The 14496-nt window shown below is 36.6% G+C and overlaps 1 protein-coding gene across 2 annotated transcripts in view; it reads left to right on the top strand.

Moving 5' to 3' along the window:
* CDH13 (cadherin 13) overlaps window positions 1-14496 on the top strand; it is a 496783-nt gene that overhangs the window by 339351 nt on the left and 142936 nt on the right. For both annotated transcript variants that reach the window (XM_075765776.1, XM_075765775.1), the window contains exon 7: window positions 5889-6067. In XM_075765776.1, the coding sequence (XP_075621891.1) occupies window positions 5889-6067 (179 nt within the window). The remainder of the gene's footprint in view (window positions 1-5888; window positions 6068-14496) is intronic.

Raw genomic sequence — 14496 nt, 5'->3', positions numbered from 1 at the left:
TTTGTGAGGGAAAACTGCACCGTGTCTAAAATGTAAGTTATCCCAATCGAGGACCATGAGTTTCATATTTTGTACAACACAGGAACTGTGATGGGGATCTTAGTATTATGAAAGAATAAATAATGGTCTTTTTCTTTGTGTCATAATTTCCTGTATCTGCACGCAGTAGAGCATAACCTTCAGTACACATATGCTATCACAAAATCTCACACCCAGGTATGTACTGATGATATATGCATGGTTTGGGAATCCTTGGTGGGGCTAACAATATTCAGTGTTTTCACCCAACAATTTTACCCTAAAGAAAGAAACATTTGCAGCACTAGAGACAAAGCACAATATACCAAAGTAGTATCCACGTCACATATCTTCAGCTAAGGAAAATTCTTTACTGACGTTTCATATATCAATGTCTCACCTGGAGCAGCAGCTCTTAACATGGTTTTCAGTCACGTGACACTCTGCCCTACAACATAGTAAGGGACAGTACTGTATATAACTTAATTCTCAAAAAATCCCAGCAGTGAATAATTTAGTCTACCAAAACAGCTGTGCTACTCATGAGAAAACAAAGGTTAAATACTAGTGTTGCTAAAGGTTGACCTGCCCATCCATCTTTACTGTTTTGTCATGATGTTCAACTAGGAATCGCTCATTATTTCTTACTCAATTTATATGCTTTCTGACTGCATTAACTCTGTATAGATAGTAGCAATTCTTAACAGTTTTTAATCTCTACTTAACATTATTCAAGTTTCTTTTGTGTATCAACAGAAGTTTGTTTATTATTCATTCCACAATTGATAGTTCACTGGTACGTGTCTCCACTCCTGCTGGCTGCAATGTGTTGGCATGCCCAGTGTACTGATCAGTGATGCCATCTAAAACGTAGTTCAAAAAACACACCTATCCTGAATTTGCCAGACATCTAAATGTGAAAAAGTCCTGCAGGCTAGACTATTATTGCCCTATACAAATATAAGATATGCTACAAGACTGAATTCATTGATTCTTTCTAAATGTCTTCTCTATTGAGCAAGAACTTCAAGTTTTTAATAACATGCATAAGTTAATAACTGTAGTTGCAATTCAAAGGCACTTGATTGGAGCCATAATAGACCTTTCTTCTTGTTTTGCTTCCCTGGGACTTGTTGTCTTTAAAGGACAAAATGACAGTCAAACATGTAATCAGTTATGATGAGTGTAGTAGTCAGAAGGCTATCCTCCTTTGCTCCATTTTCTGAAAGTTTGTCTTTTTTTTTTTTTCTGTAGCAATAAATGTAATGTGCTCTAGAAATATAGGTAACCCTCTAGAGATATCTAGAGACATAGGTGGAAATAAGACTCGGCAATCCAGTCATGTTAATTAGGAAAGTAGACCCTTCCCTTTCTGTAGCACATGTAGAAAACATTTAATGTACTGAACATACAGTAGAGACTCACAAAAAGAATTAAAATAACATGAGAAAACATGAAGTTTTGGAGCACTGTACCTCTCATAAAGTTAAAACTGCTCAGTCCTTAAACTGGATAATATTTTAGTGTTAGTACTCAAATTCAGAGTTTACTTTAAAGTTTGTAGGTTTAAGACACTTGTTCCTGTTTAATGAAACTAGAAATAAGCCTCACTTCCAGTATATTCCAGTCCTTTCTGTAAACCCAGCAGCTGAATATAATAAATAAATAAAGGGATAGGGGGTAGTAGTAATCTCATCCATCAGCTGAACTGTTCCCAATGTTGTCTCAGCATCTTGACAGGAAAGAAAAGGCACCAAAAAAAAAAAAAAAAAAAAAAAAAAAAGAAGGAAATAGAAAGGTTATTAAGAGGTAAATAACAAAATGCCAAAGAGCTTTTTCCCAAGAAACCATCTGCTCCAATCACCACAAAATTGTGCAAGCATTGTGTTTTACTTCTTAATGCCTAAGGGCAGGTTTTTTGCCGATATTTCCAAGCCAACTTACAGGCCAAATCAGCAATTAACAGATTGATAGCTGCAGCCTCTGGAGCAATGGCTTGGCTAGTGGGATATACGTCTGATCAATGAGGAACTCTGGGAGGTGCAAGTAGAGGTTTTGAGTGATTGTGGTAACAGTGAAACTGCCCAGAAGGTGTGACAAATAAACCATGAATATTGAAATACACCAAGGCATAACTGTACCTTTACTGAAAGAGACTGCCTCAATGAGTATCTGCACATCGTCAGCAGAACTATAAAGTTGCTGATTTTGCAGACATTTCTTCCGCAGCTTGATAAGTTAATATATATTGTTTAACATGATAATGTAGCAAGCTGTTGTTTTGTGGTTTGAAAGCCAGCTGCATTTGATTGATGCCAGGAATGGAAGTATTTATAAAATGACACTGAATTAGAAGTAGTCAGTTTATGGGTCTGGGGAAATGAATCTTTTATGAAGAATAAAACTTTATGATGAAGGAGTAATACTGAGGAAGCGTGCATCTTGAATTAAACTCTTTTGGACCGGATGTATGCTGTAGAGCCTTTTAAAAATTGGTGTCACACTATTTTTAGGAAAGAGATCTCTATAAACATCATCTTTTAGTGGTGGTCCAATCCCAAATGTATGGTCATGCATGTTCTCTCTGTGAACACACATCAACTAGAATAGGAAAGTTCTTCCCTGGAAATATAGCTATCAGACTTCTCTAAAAGGTCCCTGGAATATATTTTAGCTGCTTGTTTAAAGCTGTTGTGAGTTTTGAGGCATCAACCACAAATACATTCTAGCTTTTTTGTGTACGTGGGGTGTTTTTATTTGTTTTGTTTTACTGGAGTACAATATAGAGTAGGCACCACTGTGCTTTGAAATGAACGGACAGAGTTGCACTCTGTTTGTTTTGCAAACCTGCTTGTTGAGCACAAGAGCATAAAGCATACATTTCTGAGGACAAGCTGTTCTCAGCATGGCTGCAGAAGCCTCGCACCAACTTTCAACTCAGTGCTAGGGCTTCCTTTTTGTTTTCAGCAGCTCCTCTGGTTGTGGTAGCCATGCAAGCTTATAGGTGATATTTAGAGAGGTGTAGTTTTCTGTATTGATGTTCATGAACAGAAAACAGATACCATCTTATATAGACTGTACTAATGCATAATGACATCTAAAGACAACCCCAAATTTTATGTGCATTTTTACATCTGTTATATGAACTTGGAGACTAGAATAACTTTTACTTGAATGTAAATGCCACTTTAATGGTAGCTAGAAACCAATATCTCAACACTTTTGTCAAAAGCAACATAGAAACAAATGGATGTAATTCTCTACAGCTTTCCTCCTGGGGCTAGCGTCTCTGTGCAAAATGAAAGTAAAATTCTGCTCTTCTGAGTTGCTGGAATTTCTTATGTATGCACCAGAGGAATGATTGCACAGAACAAGATAATGTCCAGTCAGTTGAAAGGTTAAAGAACTGTAGCTGGCAAATCAGATTCAGCCATTGTATTAAGCCAGTTTTATGCCAGAGTGACTTGATATTTGGGGATGTACATCAGATCTTAAAGTCTACGTGTGCTTTCCACAGCCTTATTGTCAGAAATATTTCAGTAGAACCATCTAGGACAACTGTATAAATAGCATTTGTACCTGAGTATATATTTTAATCAGTTTCTAAATCTCTGCTGAGCATCAACTCATCTAATAAATTATTAATGGTAGTAACTGTATGTTCATTTAGAATATAGTCTAATGTACTTGAGCATAGCATCTTATTAAATTGCATTTTTCAGGAAAGAGTTGTGTACTGAAACCCATTGAATTTCACTTATACTTGGGCACTCTTTAAGATCCCTTGAAGATGTGCCTTAATTCTGATTTATTTCACTAAAGTCTCGTGACTTAGCAGATCTTTGTGAAACACATTATGTAATATAATCTTATCAAAATGCAATAAATATAAAAAAATAGCACAGTGTGTTGTACTTGTGAAAAGAGTGTGAATCTTCGTTCTTCAAAACAGAAAGCTGCTCTTTTTTCTTTTTTCTTCTGAAGAAATCTCAAACAAAGTAGGTGAAAATATCAGGGCTAGGATCATCTTGTAATATTGGAAAACATGGCATGGTATCCAGTGGTAAGCTTCTTTTTGAGCTGTCTGACCTTTAATCACTGGTGAATAAAACCAAAATGCTGTCAGATCTCTGTTATTTTTCTCAAGGGCGTAACTCTGCCTGAAGTAGCAATGAAGCAAAACCTTTGAGAGCTTATAGTCAAGGTCGCTACAACAAGAGGCAATACTTAGTACTCTGGGAAGTACAGCAAAAGAAAAGAAGAAGAAATATATCTTAACAAGCTAGTGTTTGTTTAACAGTGAACCAGGCAGTTGTTGTGTCAGCCTATAAATGAAGCTGGGTTTGTTTTTACTTTTACCACAATATTTCATTTTTATTTGATTTTTAAGTGATCTGTGCTTCAAAACCTTCACAAAGAATATAAACTCACTATTTATCATTGTACACGAATGATATATATTTCTGTTCTGCAGGCACTTCCAGTGTAATGTCTCAGGCCTTGTCTGTACCAGGTTTTAATCACCTGTAGTTATTTTGCCACAGAAGGCAATGTGGATACTGAGAACAGATTATGTGGTCTTACAGACCTGTTAAGAAATGATAATTTGTATCTGAATTTTTTTTTTATCATGATATGTTAAAACAATACTTGCCCACTGAAAGTCTATGGGGAGAAAAGAAAGGGTTCACCAGAACGTAAGAATTAATCTCTAACAAAGAATTATAACTAACTTTGACGTTGTGGTATGCATTAGATAATGTGGTTTCAGTGCTAAGCTACTTACATGTAAATTGTATAGTTGATGGAATTTAAATTATTTTTTTTAGTTGCAATTTTTAGGCAAAAGAATGGAGACCTTCCCAGATTCCTTATTTGTATAAGTTTGCTAATACCTCTTGCTTTAATTTGTTACTTAACTTTGATTCACCATTGAAACTAGTTTGTTGATTTGATAATGACTTTTTTGTTATTTGGTAGGATTTTATTCTTTCTTCAGATCAATATTACCAGAAATAGTTTAGTTTTGGTGTGATGATATATTACTTCTAGTTTTGCGCTTTGGGGTTTTTTTGGGTTTGTTTTTGTTTTAAATAATGCTTATGTTTATTCCTATACATGAAATGATTAAGAAATTGTAATGATCTAGGGGTAAATATCTCTCAGTTCAGCCCAAGTGTCTAATTGTTTCCTTTCCTTGGTTGCCAATGTACTGTACAAAGCAAATAAAAGAACGCTATGACAGAATCTTGTGAGCTATGTCAGCCTCTGGTGTGTCTGTCTAAGGGAGAGGAGAAGACTTGATCCTGTGATGCAGGAGTATGTGTTCCACTAACAAAGTAGAGAATTGTCACCATCTCAGTCCTTGCTGTATTAACAGTGATGTAGAAGTGCAGTAGGTTTTTCCTCTGTACATCATTTAAGAATCTGTGCAGTCAACAGCATTTGCCTTATTGCACTCTATAGCAGAACTGTATGCTCTAGGATTTTTGTGTTGTTAAAACCTTCATCACTCGAAGCATAAATATCCTGTAGACTTTCTACCTGTAGAATTTAAAGTGAAGAAGATACATCAGTAGTTCATTAAGTGGCATGCAATTAATATGGATGGCAACAAAGCATACAAATATGGGGAACTTATGTTATGCAACAGGTCATATGTCTGTTGCAAATCAAAAACATCAGTCTTTTGTGGTTGGCTCAGTAGCAAGTAAAAATAATGCAAGTGCAGACTAAATATCAGGTGAAACTACTTAGTGGTCTTATAAGATAATTATGTATTGTACCTGTCTGGTTCTCACCTGTGAGGGCAGCATAATTTTACATGTTCTTGCTAACTGCATTCTGTTGTCTGTCCACCTTTCCCTTAGGAACAACTGTGATGCGTATGACAGCATTTGATGCCGATGACTCTAGCACAGACAATGCTCTTCTGCGTTATAACATCCTCAAACAGACACCTACCAAACCATCTCCAAATATGTTCTATATCGATCCAGAAAAGGGAGATATTGTTACAGTGGTGTCACCTGTACTGTTGGATCGTGAAGTAAGTGAGCATTTTCCTATTGCCAGTCTGACACGTTAACATTTGTGCCTATAATCCTCTTCCGTGATGTGAAATGAGGTTCAGAGTATTGCAGGGGTGAGGACTCGGGTGTTCCACTTTGAGGACTGTTAAAAGAGTTTTGTTTATTTCTTATTTGGGCATAAGAAGTTACATGCTCTGATCAATATTTATAAATCTAGTAGTTCATAATTTCTGGGCAGGACAGTGTTGGATGGTGAGAACAAAGATCTCAGGAATAAGTGGAATTCAACTTTGAGTTACCAGTTGACCACTGCGGGAGGGGGGAGGAAAAAAAAAAGGCAAAAAACCCCCAAATTGTCCATATAGCTCCATATAGTTTGCTATGAGATTGTAACAGTTTGGTGCTTTCAATCCTTCTCTAGAATTTTCTTTTTATTGAGTGGACTTAGTGGACTAATTAACTTGGTGTACTCCATAGGCAAAAAATGAAAATACAGAAAAGGAATAGTAAAGGGACGAGTAGTTTGCATGTGGTTGTAAGGTGAATTACCATAGTGCCAAAACCTATGTTTATTACAGATCATTAACATAATGAGAGCATAAATTGATAGCAAAGAAAGCTTAGGTATGATCATTTCGTTTTCAGAAGATAATAAAATAGAGCCAATTTGTTAAGACAAAGGTTTAGTTATCAGAATATGAGATCTGGGCACCACGGCAATGATGACCTAATCAATTACTCTATAAATCACCATTTCCTTTGATTATGGAGCCTTGCATGGTCTTAGATTCCTGGACACGACCAAGTTCTTTTCTTGCAGGCTGTTTCAGGTATGTGCTGATTTACTGAACTTGTCTTCTAAGTTGGTTAGATTCAGGACTACCCAATGTTCTCAATATTCAGCATGTTATTTTTCATATTAACCAGATGAAAATTATGACCATACCACTTCCCATTTTAAGTGAGTAGTTTTTCTGCAGGCTTTTCCAACAGCAGAAAAACCAGACATATCCCAGACACATAGTGCAGTAAAACTAAGGTCTGAGTCTGTAGATCTGTCTTTTTAAGTTTAGAGGGATTCCAATTCTTTCCTACTTTTGTGGCAGGCCACAGAATCATGCCCAAGTTAAGATTTATATAATGGCTACCTTTTTGCCTCAAGTTTTCCTTCTAAATTCATTGTTTCGGTTCAAAAGCTTTATACTGTTTTCTAAAGTCAGTTTAGGTATTTTTATTCCTAATAGATAACCATTCCCCAGATTATACCAATTTACTAAAAAATTAGAAAATCAATGGACAGGAATGAACATGCCTGCTTTTCCTAGTATCTTCCAAAGGTCACTGGTGATTCATGAAATAATGATGCTGTCTCCATACAAGAAGTCTGGGCTCAATCGAACGGGTATTACAGCTGGGTAGTATATCCTGAAAGCAAGATCTGAATTCCTCATGATTTTTAGTAATAGTTGATTCAATACCTTTACTTTGAAGGTGACATGGCAAGCTGCAGTCTTGTTGAAACTGCAAAGTAATTTTTGTTGTGGCTGGGAATGCTGTATGTTTTATGAGCCAAAATGTAGGGCTGTGTAAAATTTTAACACTAAACCCAAGCATTATCTGCAGGTAAAGTCTAGTCTAATATTGTCTTGTCAGGTGAAACACTTGGGAAAACGTATGTTTTCCATTTCTTCACAAGGTGCTCTGTGTTGTGCTCTCTGTAATCTTTGTGGCTTCAGCCTCTTCTCCCCCTTCCTGCTTGTGTATGTTTTGAGTAGAAACTAGTAGTCATGCCTTCTTTTTTAAATTTATGGAGTTAGCCCTTCATGGTCAAAGATGTATAACTTCTATTTTGAACTGTAATAGCAGCTTTTAGGGACAAGTGGACTAATGATCCTATTCTAAACAATTCTGGATACCAACATAATCTTGATACTGTATAAATAACGCATGTATTTCTACATAGCTCATGAAATTGAATTATTGTAAAAGAATTGTCTGCCTCGGAGAGAGACAGGAGTAACATCTGGAGAAGGAAATGTCAGTCTAGCTACTGCTTAGAAATTAAGGTATCTGCATGTCACTGGGCTTGAAGAAGTGACTTTTAGGGTGCTGGAAAATTGGTGGCCGGGAGGGAGTACTATTTGCCACTCCTCTGTAGGATATCAGCTGATATTAGTGCCTTGTCGTTGTTCTATTTTCTCTGATGAACCTTTGCAAATCTTAACTGGTTTGGCTTTTTAGCGCAATCTATGCAGTGCGTTGTAGAAACATGGGGCAAAGAAATGGTCTTTCCCCCGAAAGCCTTGCCTAATAGGTGTGTAACATCAGAGGACAAAATTCTAGATAGAGATATTGAGTGATGGTTGGAAAAAGACCGTGTGAAACAGTATTTGCAAACAGGAGACAGGAATGCTTTTACCTCCTCAGTTCTTATGTTCTTTTGTTGACATCTCAGTGGAGAATGTATTCCACTAGATGCGCACAGGGAACACCAAGCTTTTCGTTAATGTTTTCCATTGTTTGGAAAAGAGAATGGATGTTGAACAACTCAGCTGATCCTTTTTGATGACTGGGATTTGAGTCAGCAGTATTTGCAGGTAATGGTGTAGCTCATGAAGGTACATGTGGTATTTATATAGGGGGGCAGGGAGGACAGGTGCATTTCTGCTGGGGAATTCCACAGCTCCAGAAACTGCAAAAAATTGGTCCTGGTGAATCTCGTTATTCATGACTGCCAATTCAAACCAGCAGCTTCTCCCAGATTTTACTTAAACTTTAAATTAGGTCAGTTGCCTGTGATTTTTCTGTCTTTTGCTAGCTCTATTTTTTTTTCTGGTTGAATCTTATAAGCAAGTACCAGTGAAAAGTGGATTATTCTTAGTTGTTTCTTGTAGGTGTACTGTTTAAACTTTGTTAGCTGTAGACACCAATTAAGAAGCTGAATTAAAGTAAAACTTTCTCTAGGATGGACGTGGAGAAGGGGGAAAACTATTTCTCATAAACCGTATGTATGTGTACCAGAAGTTGATATGAACTGTTTTAAAACATGTTAAAACACTATTAAAATTGCTCATATTTTCCATCTCTGTTAGTAACTTTTACCACTGCTTGGATCTTGATGCTTTTGGGAAGCTTTCCATTTCATTTCATTTAATTTAAGACAAATTAACAGAATATAAATTGTTTGGGGTTTTGTTTTGGACTTTTGGTTTTTTTAAGTATCATTTATTTCATATTTGTGCATCAGAGGGAACAAAAGACTGGGGATATTGCCTAGTGGGAGGTACTGAGATGTGGAGATACAAGGCATCTGGAAGGTTTTGTGCATACTGTATAGTCTCTAGTCCATATTACTTTTCCATGCTTGAACGTTTTCAGAAAAATTGCTATGGCATAGCCTCAGAAATTCTTGTTGCAGTACAAAGAATCAAAATACAGATATTTACCCTAAAGTAAGATGAAGTTTGGCCATCTAGAGAGCTCAGGTTTTATAACCAATTAAATAGATGTGGGATAATCTTAGCATGCATAAGTAAACATCTAAGTTAATAATTTTAAGGAGATGAAAATCAAATCAAACAATTTTTCTGGTAATACTTTAGAATTAAAAGTAAATTCTAAGTAGACGCTTTTAAAATAAAACAAAATTTAAAAGAAAGGAAAAAAGGAAATAATTGTTTCTGGTGAACCTCAACCGTGCATCTGCTTGTTCTTTTAGCTGCACAGGATCAGCTCAAAATGAAGACAATTTCATTAAATTCCTACAAGCCTTCAAAATTTCTTTTTCTGTGACTGGCATTTATTAGGTCATTTGCTAAATTGAGAGTATGGAGATGGGAATGTTCCCTGGTGTGTTAAGTGGTCTCTCCTTCAAAGGCTATTCCAAAGCTGCTCTATGCATAAGGCAGCAGAAGGAATACGTAATGTGAAAGGCATCACTCTGTCCTTAGGGTTGTTTTCTTTCTTGCACTATCTAGAAACAGGAAGGTCATCTTAGGTCTTTTCTTTGAGTTGCTAGTCTGTTTTCAGATCCCCAATCTAGCTTTTTTGGTTTTTAACTTTGGTACCAATTGGATGGGTGTTTGATTTAGCACAGATAGGTGACACTGTGTGCTCTGGAGCTATTTCCATAGAATAGTATCAGCTGCAAAAGCATTAAGCAAAAAAGTCATTCTCTCCAGTATGCAGAAAAGTGTATGTAGGAATCCCACAGATTACATCCAGCAAGCTGCTGAGTGCTTTTGATTTCTGTTGACATCTGCTTCAGCCGAGTGCTTCATGCCTCCAAGGAAGGACTTAGCACCATGCAGGATTTGTATGGCCTGAATCTACCAGCGTCTTTTTATTTATAAATTTTTCAGATTCAAAATTGTTTCCAAAAGTGCATGATCCTCAGGGTTTGTAGTGAAACTCAGATAATTTCTCAAAGAACATCCATTTTCATTTTCAGAAGGAAGGTAAGGACGTATTTGTGAAGATTAATGTGAGATTTTTTCTTGTGGGAGATAGGCATCCTTGAATGTGTCAGCAATAAAGATTGAAGAGTGTTAGGGGGCAAATTATACCTCCAGATATCCATTGGAGAATACATTTTGATTCATAAATTCAGAGAAGAAGGATCTCCTCCATCAAACTGTATGGTCTAAATGACCCAAAATAGAGCACAACAGGAAAAAAAAATAGGAGGAGGGAAGAGAAGAAAAGAGGAAAGAAACCTTGAGGAAATGTCCTGAATTTTGTATTTTAGGGATGGAGAGTCCATTTCAAAGTGACACTTCCCTGCAGTGAAAGAAAAATAATGCTCCTCATGTGCATGGGAGGAGAAAATGCTTGTACTCTTGTAGGATCAACTTTTAAATTTCCTTTATGGATCAGTAATCAGTTTTTCTGCTTACTCACAGTGCTATTTTGCCAGTGTTACAGACCCCTCTGCTCTGCAGGAAAGTAGCTGTACGATTTGTATAAATTTTATATGACTAGAGTACTGTAAGAAAGCTGCCACCACAGTTGCTTAAGTGAAATATTTACTTTACTTCTCACAGTTTGAGGAGTAATATGCTTTTGCTTTTGATAGTAACTGCTGTGCTTAATTTGAATTAAAGTTAACAAATAGTTTGAGATATTTGCTGCATGCTGGACTATATGCTGTTACATATGTTTTTAAACACTCTTCTCAAGAAAACCAATTCCAAGTATTCTGTGATTCCAAGAAACCCTGCGCTAGATTCAGTTAAATGAAATGTATGTTCTCTACATAGGGAGACCGACGCTCGGTGTGCCTGCGCAAGTCATGCCATTTCAGTAAGCAAGTGCTATATTCTGTAACCATTTGAACCAATCCTGGGGCATCAGTCTACCATTATTTGAATCATATATAACTTTTCCTCTCTTTATTACTTGGAAACATGGAGCTGAAAGCCAAATGCCATAAATGATGAGAAACCTGTAGTTACATTAGCCCATCCTGCTCATCTTTATGTGGACCACTGGTAATAACGTAATAGCGGCTGAGGCTCCCGCTTAACCGGATGCCTCTAAGCTTTAAACAACAACTGCAACAAAAAGCAGTGTATAGCAATTGGCAAATACCCATTCCTATCCATACATTGATGAATGATTGTACAGTGGCTAGCAATTTTTCAAGTCAACAGCAGCCCGCTGATACATATACACCAATACACTGCTCGCATGAAGGAATGAATGCTTGCATAGATGTTCTTTACAGTATTCAACCAGTTCTGCTGTAATAAGTAAATCACAGCATTCTTGTTGACAGGGCTTAAGTTCTCTGAAGGGGTAGCAGTAGGAAATAGAAAAAGCTTGTCCACTTCTGCAGATGGACGCTACCCTCTTTATCCATGTTTTCCATTTTGGAGATATGTGTCTTAAGCAGTCAATATACTTATTACTTACTCAATCTAAATGCAAATGCTGAACCAACAGTGCACTCTCATTTTTAATGAAAAGATATTAATCTTTTCAGCAAATATATTCCACATTTGATCTTCATATTAACCTCTAAAATATTCATATTTACAGTGATTGTGGGAAAACGTATTCTTGGAGCATATCAGCTCTGAGTTGGAATAATTGTATCATTTTGTCTTGTCTTGTCTTCTCTGACAGAATTCCCACTTGCACACCTTGAACTTGTTTTGCAATAGTTGGACCTTAATTTCTATGATTTGGGGGTTTTTTAGTGACAGATATGGCAATATATTTCTTTTCTGCTTAAAATACAAGATAAACAAGGCATTCATCCTGTTCCCTTGATTAATGCATTCCTTATACTATAGTTTCTGATGTCTGTAAATGTGAGCAGTGGGTCTTCAGCCAGGGAAAAATGGTGGGTCTTTGGTCTCTTTTCGGAGATTATTTCATAGTCCATTGTATGTCAAACATTAGAAAAATGGGGAGAAGAAAGCTTCCAGTTATAATGCTAGCTTATGAACAAATGGACAGGTAGACGGAAAGTGCTTCTTGGTGAGATGCAAACTCATATTTAAAGTTAATTTTATGATGAACTTTCCAGCATTTGGACTTAAATGTCTGCAGTAAGAATCTCATTTTACTAGATGTACTAGTAATTCTTAGTTTGATCCCTATTATGTTTCTGATGAGAAAGCTCATTAACCCATTCTTAAATCTTGAAAGAGACTGTGCAAAAGAGGTAAATAAAGTAAGAATGGTATGTCAAAATATGAGTAGTATCATTCAGGTTATGAATAGTAAAGATTCCTATTGCCAGAACATTAGAAAAAATGATAATTTTTTAAAAAAATTCTGATCTGCATAAAGCTGTAGTCGCAGAATTTCTGCAAATCTTTCATTACATTGTTATTATCTGTTTCAACTTTTATTTAATTCAACACATAGTTTGATACTCAATTTTTTTTAAAAAAAATAAAATAATCTGACAATAACAGGGACTAGATTTTCTTTTCTGTAAAAGTCTGTGAGGGATGAACATATTACCTCAGGAACCTCGCAGGCAGCCATTTCAGCACAAGGTTACTGACTCTGGACAGTGAATATAATATCAAGATCATAAGGCAGTTAAATCACTGAATGGCTTTTCTTCAAAACAATAAGCACAACATGTAAGAATCCTACCTCTGGAAAAAATAAAACCATTGGGTGAACAAACCTATTTCCTTTCTTTGTAAATGAAAAGCTCACTGAATAAGCTACTGCTTATACTCTGTCTTGTATTTAGCTTCCCTGCTCTGAACTGAGCACGACTAGCTGCAAAGCTCTAGTGACCGCCAGAGCTCCCTTCAAATTCTTGCGTTGGCTGCTCTGTGTGGGTGGTGGAGGCCACAGCAGGTTTTCCTTTGCAGTCCTTAAGTCTGGCTTGTTGACAACAACTTTGTAGGTAGAAGCCCCTAGCCATTACAGCTCTGGATTATCATCCTGCCAGATCTGCTGGCTGATGTCCATGTGTAGGTGCTCCTTTACAATTTCGTCCAATATAAATTGGGATAATCACTATATATACACCTCTTAAGCTTTTTAAATTGTAGATTGCAGGTGGGATAAACAACAACCACTTAGCAGGCAGATTTTCTGCAAGGCCATGTTTCCCTCCTCTGTGTAGGTGAACCACATGAAATTCCAAGCCATGTCTCAAAGGAATCTTTTTCTGCTTGCTTTCTCTGTGTTTCCCTTTGACACTGACAGAAGAAGAAAAAGCATTCCCAGCTCTTCATGAACATCTTGGATTTATTTCTTAGGTAGGCTACAGGCTATTCATTCTTCTAGTACATTTTCTGCCATAGTATGGAAAACAGGTGATTCTCAACTATTGATGACTCCAAGCATAATTTTGAAATACATACTCTTATAATAGCTTACTTTCTGGAAAAACCTGAAATCTTCTTTCCACAAAAAGATGTGAATATGACTTTTCAAGCTTGCAGTTTTCTGTAACTCCACTGAGAAATATTTATATTCTCCCTCTCATATTTTGGGTTAGGAGTTTTGGTATCACTGGCTCCCATGGCAGATAGTTTGCTGATCCTCTAGACATGTCACTCATCTAAACAGCACAAGTTTCTCTGACACTGATGTATTGCAGAGAGATTTATAAAAATATCATCTTCAAGACGCTTCCTACGAGTGACACAAAGCACGATATCAGCTGCTCGTATACTTTGAATAGAGGCTGATAACTGAAATGTTATCTTTTTTGACTAGAGTGTCTTTACTTAAAAAATTGAAAGGAGTATTAGCTCTATGGATGATTAGACGTTAAAATCCCACTGTGACAAATGACAATCTAAGAGGGGAAAAGAAGTGGTGTACTTCTAACAAAAACACTTCAAGTGGCAGATTTTGCAGAGAGTGCTGGTTAATTACGAAATGCTGGCACATATTCCGTGAGTACAAAGGGCCTGATGGTTACTAAAGTTCAGCTGCAATGGAAGACAGTAAAGTTTAGACATCC

This window comes from Balearica regulorum, chromosome 13 (genome assembly GCF_011004875.1).
Source record: "Balearica regulorum gibbericeps isolate bBalReg1 chromosome 13, bBalReg1.pri, whole genome shotgun sequence".
NCBI lineage: Eukaryota > Metazoa > Chordata > Aves > Gruiformes > Gruidae > Balearica > Balearica regulorum.
The sequence above is the reverse complement of the archived record's forward strand: the minus strand, read 5'-3'. Positions and strand labels throughout refer to the sequence as shown.